Source organism: Glycine max, chromosome 20 (genome assembly GCF_000004515.6).
Source record: "Glycine max cultivar Williams 82 chromosome 20, Glycine_max_v4.0, whole genome shotgun sequence".
In the NCBI taxonomy this organism is placed as follows: Eukaryota; Viridiplantae; Streptophyta; class Magnoliopsida; order Fabales; family Fabaceae; genus Glycine; species Glycine max.
In genome coordinates, this window is record NC_038256.2 from 37,576,093 (window position 1) to 37,588,013 (window position 11,921).

Genomic DNA, 11,921 nt, shown 5'->3' on the forward strand with positions numbered 1-11,921 from the left:
TTAATGGTAAGAATGGTGTCCCAAAAAATTCATTTCATTTATTTATGGAATGGGGAACAAAGAAAGATGCGACTAATTGTAATATCTTGATGCCCGACTAAAAGTAAACAGTTATCTCTCAAATTTAATCATGGGTGAAGAGTTACGTATATTTGGTAGCATTTATCCTCTATAAAATATTTATTAAGCATTTACTATACTATCTTTTAATAATATTTTCACGTTGTCAAATACTTTGATTAATTTCTTTTTTTATCTGAAAAATTTCTATATTGTTACAATTAAATATTTATTATTTTTCTTTCATTTTTCTAAAAAATATAATATAATTATCAATTTAACATGTTTTCATAGTTATGAAAAATATTACAAATTTTATTCAATCCTTTATAATAGAAAATAATTAATTATAGACATAAAATAAGATAAATTGTGTTTTAGTCTCTCTAAACAAATAATTATATATAACAGGCAAACATGACTCCCTTGTTACCAAAATACAACTTCCGGTCTTTTATATAAAAAAAATAAATTAGACCCTTTTTTTATCTTGGTTATAAGAAATATAAAAATATATCGCTTTCAAATATAAATTAGACCCTTTTTTGTATTGTTAATTTTGCGAAATCTATTAATGAAATGTTCACTTATTGATTAAAAATATTTCCTAAATTACGAAAAATATTATTAAATAACTACCACTTAAATCATTTGTCCTATGAATATTCATGAAATAGTATATAAATTTATGGCATTATTAATTAGAATTAACTAATTTAATTACTTTTGTGTTGTACCGTTTCATTTTATGTAAAAATAAATAATAAAATTAATTTTATAAAATTATCATTCTGTTTTATCTTATTTTTTTTATCTGTATAAAAAATCCTAAAATAACACTTATTATAAAAGGAGAGAATAAAACCAAGGTGGTATATAATATATATACCACAAGTAATTAATTAGCGTGGAGTAAGTTAACAAGTCTTGAATATAATAATGACTTTAAATACTCAAATAGTGTACTTGGAAAGAGCAGGGTAGGAAGATTTATCACACCCTTAGGCCCAACCCCATAGGGCAAATGTTTATTTATTTATTTATAAAGTTTTAAACTTTTGACTTACACAGAGCAGGCCAACCAATTAAATAATAAAGGGTAAAAGTGACAAATGGATAAGAGCAGAGAGAGGAGAAAAGTTTCACCAAACCTTGGCTTAACACCATCACACCACCACTATTGTATTATTATATATTCTTCTCATTCCATTCACTTCTTCTTTCACAATTACACCCAAACCCAATCCTCTTCCTCTTCCCACAAATCGTGACACATTTCTCTCTTTCCCTTCTCTATTCCGCGCGATTCGCAAACTCCCAGATTGAGACCCGCCCGCGCGCAAATTGAAGAAGAGAAGGCCAAAAGATTTGATCTTTCAATCGAGGGGTTTCTGGGGTGTCCGAGGATGAGGCTCAACGGTGAAATCTCAAGTGGAGAAGAAGAGGAGAAACAAACGGGAACGACGACGTTTTCGTCGCAGAAAGTGGTCGTTGGCTACGCTTTAACGTCCAAGAAGAAAAAGAGCTTTCTGCAGCCAAGTTTCACTGGCCTCGCACGGTAACAACTATTTGCCTTTCACCTTCATCTGCATGCATATTTACAAGGGTCTTTTATTTTATTTTTTTTCATGTTTTCTTTTTTGGGTTTTGTTTGGTTTTCTTGTTTTGATCGATCTTTTTACTTGTTTCGCGTTAAAGTGGCTTTTGCTTGCAGTGGTGGGGTTCACAGCCACACTTGTGTCTTTGTCTCTGTAGCATGTAATGTAATGGTGGAGCAATTTCTGCACCATGCCTAATGGCTATCACTGTCGTGAGTCGAACCTGGGCAACTGCGTTTTTTCTTTTTTTGTTATTTCTTAAATTTATTTTAAACTTACCCATTTTGTTCATGCGTATCTGACATGTCTTGGCCTTTTCTCAATTCTAATTTAAATTGGAATATTCCAACATTTATGCCGTACTCTCCTTTGGAGTTGTCCACATGGACAACCCAAGCGCAAATCTTAGTACATGGTTTTGTATTCTTAATTTAAATTAATTCACATAGGTTGCTTCTCTGGAATGTTAAATTTACATTATTGTCCACAAATGTTTTAGTCTGTTGTCTGTTCACTGAAAAGACTACTGCCAACTGGGCTTCAGAATCAGAATTAGAGGAAATTTAATTACGTCAGTATAGCTTGTGCATATTACTCCATTCAGTATTATTGTGAATTTTTTCGATTAAATTGAATTATTATTCATTACCCAAGTTCTGTAAATGTTAAACAAGGAAAATATAATTTAATGGTTATTATTTTCATATATTTTAAAATAGTGTTAATCTTGACCTGTATCAGTGAAGTACTAACTAATTAATGAATGATTTGATGAAATTATCCTGTAAAAATTATGTAATGGTGTAAGAGTAATTTCGGCTTACACTGGTAAAAGTGAATCCTTTCTCATAATTGAAAGTACCATCATATAGACAGATTTATAAAGTTTTACATTGATGATCCTATATTTTTTTAGCAATCATTAGTTTACATCATGATTAGCTTGATATCTACTTTTGAAATATATGAAAATAAAAACAATTTGATTATATTCTTATTTTTGTTCAATTTTCCCAAAACAGCTTGTTATAATTCAAAGATTTGAATGATAAAAATCATACCATATTCCATATAAAGCTATTTAATGGATCAATGTTACTAGGTTAAACCAATAAACCAATCTCTCTTTATATATATCAAGTAAGAGTGTGAGGCATGATAAGAGTTAATCTTGATCATTTAATCTTGCTTGGATAATCAAGATTAGTTTGAGGTAAAATAAATTTTGATAATTTTGTCTGGTCTTTGTAATATTACTATGAAATATATTTTTGGTTGGCAGTATATCTGAATAAAACTACTAATAAACTTGTTTGCTATTATCTTGACACTCTTAATAGTGATGTGTAAAAAATATGTATGATGCAGGAACAGGGGGATAAACTTTGTTGCTATTGATCTAAACAAGCCACTGCTAGAACAAGGTCCTTTTGATATTATCTTGCATAAGGTCTGTGACATTTCTTTCAGCATTTTATTATTATTGACGTTTGACATTGTTCATATATGATTTTTTTTTTGTGGAGATTTCATTTATGGTTTTTCTGAATTTGTGGTTCAATAACAGGCTATTAGCATTTTAAGATTTACTTCTGATTCCCTCTTCTCTGTATTATAATCTGACTGGCAATTTGTTCTTTCCAGTTGTCAGGGGAGGAGTGGTGTGAGATTATTGAGGTTTGTGAACTCCTGACACTTCTACCCACTTTCACATTGTGATAGCAGTTTTGCATTGCTTTTTTATTTTTCGTTACACACATTCATGACATTGCATGAAAATTGTTAGTATCCTTAGTCTGGGAATTAAGCATGAAATGGCAGTGATGGACTGGACAACCAAATCTTCCAGATTCTTAAGAGCTTATTATTGTCTGACATAATTTGCAGAGTTCATGCTCTCCTCATCATGAATCATGATCAGATAGTTGAAATCAGTCCCCAAGTGTTCAAACAAGTGAGGATTTACTTTTGTGATTAATATAAATAATTTGGTTAGGCATGGCTGGAGTTTGTTGCCAAAGAACAAATTATTATCTCTATCTGTTATTTGGTTCTTTGTTTCTTAGTTAAAAATGTTGTTTCTTTAAATAGTTCACTACTTCAGTACTATGGCATGGAAAACAATTTTCATATAGGTTAAAAGCCAATAATGCTGCACACCAAATGCATCCATTTCCTAAAAAGGTTTGCTTGACAGTTTAATGAGATGATAAATTGCAATATTGGTCTTTTTTTGCTACAATTTCATAGCTAACTGAAAATGCGTAATCAGTGATTGTTTCATGCTTTCTAAATAATCTGTAAAGTTTTTATTTTGATGGAGCTAATTGGATCTTTTTTCCCTTTTTAATTTTGAAGGATTATAGGCAAAAACATCCAGAGGTAACTGTCCTTGATCCTCCGGATGCAATCCAACATTTACACAATCGCCAATCCATGCTGCAAGATGTGGTGGATCTGAACTTATCTGATTGTCATGGTAACTTGTTTACTTCAATTTACTAGAATAGAACAATAAAAACTCCTACTGAAAGTTTCAGGATAGTACATTAACTACTGTTGTTTTTCAGGCAAGGTTGGTGTTCCACGTCAGCTAGTTATCCCAAAAGAGAAAGACCCCTCTAGTATCCCTTACGAAATCACTAAGGCTGGGATGAAGTTGCCATTAGGTATGTATCTTTGTTTAATCTTCTTCCCCTGTTCATTGTTTCTAGGGATGGATCTAAATTTCCATTTAAGCCACATATTGGCATGCGTTCAGTCAACCTCTGTGTTGGGTTTGAATGAAAATAGCTCAGAATATTTGAATGGACTTTAAAGAACCTTGTTTGTACCTATTTAATGTTATAATGTTATGTTTTGCGAGCTCAGATATTCCGTTATAATGTTGTGTTATGAGCTGAAGTTTGTATTTAGTTAGTTGACTAATGCTGGTCATCTGTCTTGTGTTTAATTATGTGTATCTTAAAATTCGTACTTTTTTTTTGTATTTTTCAGTTGCAAAACCACTAGTTGTGGATGGCACTGCAAAGTCACATGAACTATTTCTTGCTTATGATGAATTCTCTCTTTCAGAGCTTGAACCTCCACTAGTTCTACAAGAGTTTGTCAATCATGGTTTGTGAACTGATCCATAGACCATGATCTTTTTGTGTTCAATTTACATTGTTATCTAATCTCTTTATTTGCTTTTTTTTTTTGGTTTGGGGTTGACAATACAGGTGGTCTTCTCTTTAAGATTTACATTGTTGGGGAAACCATAAAGGTTGTGAAGCGTTTCTCTCTTCCTAACATCAGTAAGCATGAGGTATCAAAAGTTGCTGGTGTATTCCGTTTTCCAAGAGTTTCATGTGCAGCCGCTTCTGCAGATGATGCTGATTTAGATCCTAATATCGCTGGTGAGACTACTCTTCGCCAACCATAACAAAAAGTGGAACATTTTTTTAAAGACAATTCTATTACCTTTCATTTTTCTTTCTTCTTCTTTTTCCAATACTGGATATGCCAATGGTGTGCTTAGTTATAGACTATTGTTGTATATTTTACGTCCCACTTGATATGTATGTCCCTTCTAAAGCTTTATAAAGGCACTGAATGGTTGAGACCGTGAAATCATGTATATTGACTCATTACAGAGTGAATCCCATTGTGCTGCAACCACTACCTGTTTCCCCTCCATCTTTCAAGATGCCTTTTATGTAGTTTGGTGACTGTGTGAGTTACTAAATGCATCTAATTGCTTTGGCCTTAATGGCTTGAACTAGTGACTGATTTCTACTGTGACACTTTTGTTACAGAACATCCGCCAAGACCTTTATTGGAGAGGCTTGCGAGGGAGCTCCGCCATCGATTGGTATTGTTGTCATTTCTTATTTTCTTCCATTTCCAGTCATTTTTCATTTTTAGATGATATACTAAAATTAAATTGTCTCTAGGGACTGTGCTTGTTCAACATAGATATGATTCGAGAATATGGAACCAAGGATGTGTTTTACGTCATTGACATCAACTACTTTCCCGGCAAGTATAACTTGTTGCATTTAAGCACTTCACATTAGTCTATGATTGTGTTGGTGCATAACTAATGTGGTGTGCTAATTCTTCATACTCTCTCTTGGGAGCTTCCAGTTTTGTAGAATTTCCCTTATAATGAAAAAAAAGGTGTTTCTTGATTTCGTGTACCGTATGCTGCTTAATTATGCCCAAGTAAGATATTGAATTTGAACTACATTCCTGAAATGAACTAGCTCTATATTATATTATAGTCAGTCATAGTATTATACTAATAAGAAATAGAACTTATATAAATAAAACTTCAAGAAGTCAAAATATTTTTATCACGATGTTTTGTACGAAATTGGTTATTTTGCATTTGTCCACTGGTTATTTGGTTTACATCAAAGTTTGTTATACTTTTTTGACTTGTTAATGAATTTGATTTGACCGACTGCAGGATATGGAAAAATGCCAGACTATGAGCACGTATTTACAGATTTTCTACTTAGCCTAGTGCAGAGCAATTGTAAGAAGAAACTTGCTACCTAAACTAGAGCAAGTTTTAGTAGATCAGATCCATTGAGCAGGGCTGTTCTTGCTGGTGGCTTTCTTAATAATTTATGCAAACTACTCTGGAATTTCAATGAAGCCACCAAAATGTTGAAAAAAAAGGTTGAAATAGGGGCTGTCTGTCTAATTTCCCCCTCTCTCAATAATGAGCGAAAAATGCCTTTATTGTAAGCTATATATGCTTATATCCAAATCAATGCAAATTTTGGTGGTGCTAAATAACTGCTAAGATTTAAATTTCATTCGTAAAAGTTCCGAATGGTTGATTTATGACCTTTTCAGAATTGTTTATTTTTATTCCACCGGGTAAAAAGATATAAATGTTCCTAAATTTGGACGAGATAATATTCTGCAATTGCAAGATCATGCAAGCATGTGATCTTAATCCAATGTCAGATATATAAATAACATTTTTCACATAAATAAAATAATTCGTACCTTAATTGCCACTTCTTTTCCACTTTTTCCCCTTTCTATTATCCTTTTCGGCTTCAACACTGTTGTATATTGATATTTGACCATTTGTGTGTAATAATGGAAATTATTTTCTGTACCTCTCATTTGCTTCCTACACCTTTTTTCTTGAATGTAAAATTACATTCTGGAATGTAAATTTCAGAATGTGATATTTATATTCTGGATTAGGTATTCCGGAAGGTTAAAAGATGCGAAGAAGTAACATTGGAGGTGTAGGAAGCAACTGCCTAGTTGGTTGTATGCTTTTACGCTTGTTTTTCATTGGAGCCCAAGCCTGCAAGTAGGGGACTTCATGACGCGTTCCATCAAATGAGTTTGGATTTCAAAAATTAAATGCGGTTTTGGGCTGACGCTGATGTAATATAATACGTTTTATTTATATAAAGAAAGTATAACTTTTTAAACTAATGCATTAACAATACAATTTCTTGACTTAATAAATATTTTGTTTAATATGATATTAGATTTATATTGGTATTATTCATTTTCAATTTTTTATTATAAAATTCATTTTAATTATAGTTGTAGATGTCTTTAATTCTATAATTTATCTATATATAATGTTATGATTAATTATTGTCTACTAACATTAAATTAGTCAATATCATCACTGATTTTGAAAATTATTGTCAATTTAATTATCATATTTGATAATTGTTAATTAATTTGGTTCTTAAATTACAATTATCACTCAATTTTAGAAATTAAATTAAGAATCAAAGTGAATAATGAATAGTGACTGAGTACTTGATCGACTAGTGAGATTGTTCTACCGAATTTTAACAAATCATAAAATATTAAATGAACACCAAACACATTGTGTAAGAATATCGCGAGAAAGATTTAAGGAACACTTGGAACCATAGACCTTGATTAAACAAATGTATAAGACCGATCCTGAATAGTTGGATTTATGACCTTCTTCAAACAAATCATCTTATTTCTTATGAGATTGTTTTCTCTTTAGATGAGGAGAGAAAAACATGTTTGTTGATTTGGTGTGTTGAAAATCATAATTGTACATCATGTTTTAAACCTATTAACATTTTTTTGTCCATATCAATCTTGTGTTGTCAGTCTAATGGACTCACTAAATTATAACACTTCTATTGAGCCCACTAAACTAATACAAATATTACAATATAATATGTAGTTCATATTAATTAATTAGAAATTATAGAATTTCTAACATAGTAATCTCCATTTTGATTGTGATTTGTACACACAAATTGATTATTTAAGATATTAAATGATTGATGGTAAATAATTTTGAAGGTTTTTTTTTTGTAATTTTATAAATTAAAATGATTAATAATTATAATTTGGGAGACTGATTAGACCTTTTACTTGATAAAAAAAATCAAGTGGACTCTTTTTTAATAAATAATGATACCCATAAATTTACATGAGGTTCAATTTTGACACATGGTTTGGGAAAAAAAAATTTGGTCAAGTGTTTATATTTGATTTAATAAAATTGATTGAGTAATTGTGATATTACTAAATGAATCATACATGAAATAAGTTAGTGTAAAATTTTATTTAACTAATGCTTGATATCTCCTTGGCAAACATACTAAAGCATTGTGTAAATAGTATAAAAGAGAATGTTCAAGTTTTCTATCCATAGAGACTTGTTTGTATTAAATTATTCGTGTAAATTCAAATTCTAGGCAAAAGAGATTTTGTTTTGAATGTAAAAGTGAAAAAAAATAAAGTTGGTTCTAAACTAAAAACAAAACAAATTAAAGGTGAGAAAAAACACAAATAGTTGGTGGACGAAAGGAGTTAAATGTAAAAATAAATAAAATGTTAGGGATTTGACTACACTGAGCTAACAATCTCAATAATTATAAAAATTTTCTTTATCTAATGTTCACTCTAATGCTACCTTAACCCATTATGGTGTTCTCACCATGATCCCTCATGTGAGAGAGCCTAATTTACTTAACTCAATTCTTAATTCCTTAACAAGTCAAGTTAAACTACTTGAATTCAAGAACAAGGGTTTATTAAGGCTAATGAATGTTATTTCTTTCTTAGACATAATTATTTTTTTATATAAAAATTATCTTTTAGATTTATACTGGTCCAAGAACGTGTTCCTTTAGGTTTATCTTTGAAAAAATAATTAGTTTTTTTTTATGAAAATTATCTAATTTTTTTGTAAAAAGTAATTTGATAGTTAAATAACTTGTAGTTTGATTTCAAGATGATGAATGCTCATTGAGATAGATTTGTGAACATAGGCAAGAATTCGTTAAAAGTGTATTCTTTTGCTATTTTTGTGAAAAATGTTAAATGAAATATTTTTTAATAACATTAAAGTATATAAATTGATTTTATTTATGAAAAAAATAATTTATTTATATTTGTATTTACTTTTTCTTTTATAAGTATACATATTAAAAAAATCTATCCACATTGAGTCTAACTAAAAATATTTTATAAATTAACACATAAGGAATAATATGTGGGATATTTAAACTTTTTCATATAAAAAAATATATAGGTATACTACTGAAGAGTCATATACATTAGAAATTGACTCAATTAAAAATTGCCACCTCCAATAATCTAATGCAAATCATCTAATAAATTTTGGCTTGTTTTAGCATAGATATTCATCATTAATATAAATTATGAGTATACCAAATAAAATAAAATTAGATAAGATCATGGTATTTTTTTTTCTTTTGACTTAAGATCATGGTATATATACACAAGTTGTTTTGCAATGGCAAATGGGTCCGACTCTTTCAATGTATAAATACATATTTTTAAATTTTTTATGGACAATGAGAGCTATCGGTGCGACTCTTCAAATACAGCATCATATAAATTTGAAAACTAAATTAACGATTTTAGATTATAATATATATAATTGTATTATTGAGTCATGTTTATTTTTTTTTTTACTAAAATTTAAGAGGAGCGGATGATACTCCATTCAAAGACAGAAAAAACCTTCATTCTTAAAGAATATTTTTAAACGTACTTAATTACATTTATCTCATCCTAAAAAATGAGTAAAAATTCAAACTTATAATATTTCATATGTGAGAACTCATCTTATTTCACTTCACCACCCCCTTGGTGTTAACAGCCTTTTAATAAGCATCATTCTTTCCTACGAAATGTTTAACTTTACTCGTATGAAAAAAAATTAAAAAGTTATCCTTTAGAAACCGATTAGGTCCCCCATTATACCTTTTTTTTAAAAAATAGTTATTAATTAAAAATGTGTTTGAAAAGTAATTATAACAATCATGTGAATTTTCAAAATAAAAACATCAAAAGTTAAAAAAATAGTTAAAAAATAAAAACTTATATTACAAAATCACTTTTTAAAACTCAAACAAACATATCCTTAATTTAAAACATTATATATTTATTATTTAATAACTTTGGCTAATTTTATCATAAATTTTCTTTCATTAATCAAAATCACATATAATACATGCATATATGGGATTAAGTAACAATTTATAGGTTTGAGTGATACTTGTTTAATTCTTTTAAACAAGATTGAGTTTGAGTGTTATAATTGAAAAAAAAACGTTATTAAAAGAAAAGATGGTTAGTATGGAAACATCATCTTACAATTGTTATTATAAGTCATTTAAGATAATTTTAAATTTTTTAACTTAAAAATTGTCTTAAAAAAACAATAAATAAAAATTGTCTTATAATATTTTTTTTAAAAAAATTATTTAAAAAATAGTCATTCTAATTTGACAGTTCTCTTGATAACCGTCTTAAAATATCGTTTTTATTTTTAAAAAAATTATAAAAAATTAAGAGACCTAATTTTTTTTTTATAAAAAATGATCTCAGTAATTTGTTTATAATTTTATAAGACAAAAAAGATAAGGAAGGAAGTTATAAAAAAAAAAAAAAGGCTAAACATAACGGCTTCAAGCTTTGTTGCGGTCTCTCAATCCCTCACCTCTTGAATTCACATACATCACATACAAATACCATTGGAGAACCAGCTTTCTCCCCTGGTTACAATTAATGAGATCACTCCCCTTTAGTCTGGGGAAAAACAACTTGAATCCATCAACCACATTTTCCTAAAAGTGAAAAAAAAATAGAAAGGTACGTATTAAAATATAGAATACAAAAGATAGATAGATGAAAAATAAAATCAAACTTATGAGAAGGCACATATGCATCCTAAAATAATGACATCAAGAAAAATGAAGAAATATTTAAAAGGACCCTACCGTCTTCCCATCCAACATTTCAATGCCAATAAAAGGTAAATACCAGTCATGTATAATTGTTCAATAATGTTGAATACAAAAATCACAAACAATACAACAATACACATGTTATCCTCTGGATAAAGGTCTGATGCAGAGAGTCTTTTATGTCGACAAATAGAGACATGTTGGGTCAAAGAAAAGCCGCCACATGAATAGAGTCTTTCAAATTTTAATACAGTAAGAAATAAACGAACCTTACTCGGGTCAAAATCCTCCCTACATGGGTGGAATTAAAGAACAACATAGGAGCACTAAAGATAGCATCAGTGAAGGCTGAGAAAAAAAGCTTTAGAACCTTTTAAAAAAAACCAAGATATTATTAGTTTAGTTAATGAGGATAAAATTCTAATTATTGAGATTTATACGTACCTACACATATATCTTATATGTTGGTCGATTCCATTAAAAGTGACCAACTTTGTTGATAGAGACAAATCATCAATAATTTAATTTTCATATATTATTAGTATATATAATCTTTTTTACACACAAATAAATAAATAAATTTATTTAAAATATAATTTGTAAAATAATTAATACAAAAGTAAAAAATCATAATGATCATATATGATAATTTATAATTGTTTATGACAAATTTTACAATATTAATGTATTCTGATTATATTTTAACATATATTCAATATAATCAATTAATTCCTGTACAAATTATTTAATATTTTACCATTATACAATATAAACAATTCGTGTATAAATTTTTAATATTTTTTTTGTCCAGTACAAATTTATTTTCGTCATCATCCCCTCCCTTCTTTTTTTTTTTGGACTTTATAATTTCGAATATCCTCAACCATCATACCGCCAGCTGTTTCCGATGAAAAGAAATCAATAACCTCATTAGAGATTTATATCAAGAATTAATTTCTCATCGGGTATATAATTTTAATGTAAAGTTTATATTCAAAATGATTTTAAGAAATTCTAATTACAT

The 11,921-nt window shown here is 28.9% G+C and overlaps 1 protein-coding gene across 2 annotated transcripts; it reads left to right on the forward strand.

The window, feature by feature from the left end:
- The first annotated feature begins 1,211 nt into the window (after nt 1-1,211).
- LOC100779381 (inositol-tetrakisphosphate 1-kinase 3) lies at nt 1,212-6,443 on the forward strand. 2 transcript variants are annotated; one of them, XM_003555257.4, is made up of 10 exons: nt 1,212-1,618; nt 3,027-3,108; nt 3,303-3,335; nt 4,017-4,137; nt 4,229-4,327; nt 4,656-4,775; nt 4,880-5,056; nt 5,456-5,511; nt 5,594-5,678; nt 6,112-6,443. In XM_003555257.4, the coding sequence occupies exons 1-10, from the start codon at nt 1,467-1,469 to the stop codon at nt 6,201-6,203; spliced, it is 1,017 nt and encodes a 338-aa protein (XP_003555305.1). In that variant the 5' UTR covers nt 1,212-1,466; the 3' UTR covers nt 6,204-6,443. The 2 variants fall into 2 exon arrangements, with proteins under 2 accessions (XP_003555305.1, XP_006606008.1); XM_006605945.3 differs by lacking the exon at nt 1,212-1,618 and adding an exon at nt 3,546-3,612.
- The last annotated feature ends 5,478 nt before the right edge of the window (nt 6,444-11,921 follow it).

Excerpts from the sequence above, each read along its gene's own strand:
- LOC100779381 (XM_003555257.4), top strand. The coding sequence starts at position 1,467 with ATGAGGCTCAACGGTGAAATCTCAAGTGGAGAAGAAGAGGAGAAACAA. Across the intron at positions 1,619-3,026 it reads AGTTTCACTGGCCTCGCACG|GAACAGGGGGATAAACTTTG; the intron begins GTAACAACTATT and ends TGTATGATGCAG. Across the intron at positions 3,109-3,302 it reads TTGATATTATCTTGCATAAG|TTGTCAGGGGAGGAGTGGTG; the intron begins GTCTGTGACATT and ends TGTTCTTTCCAG.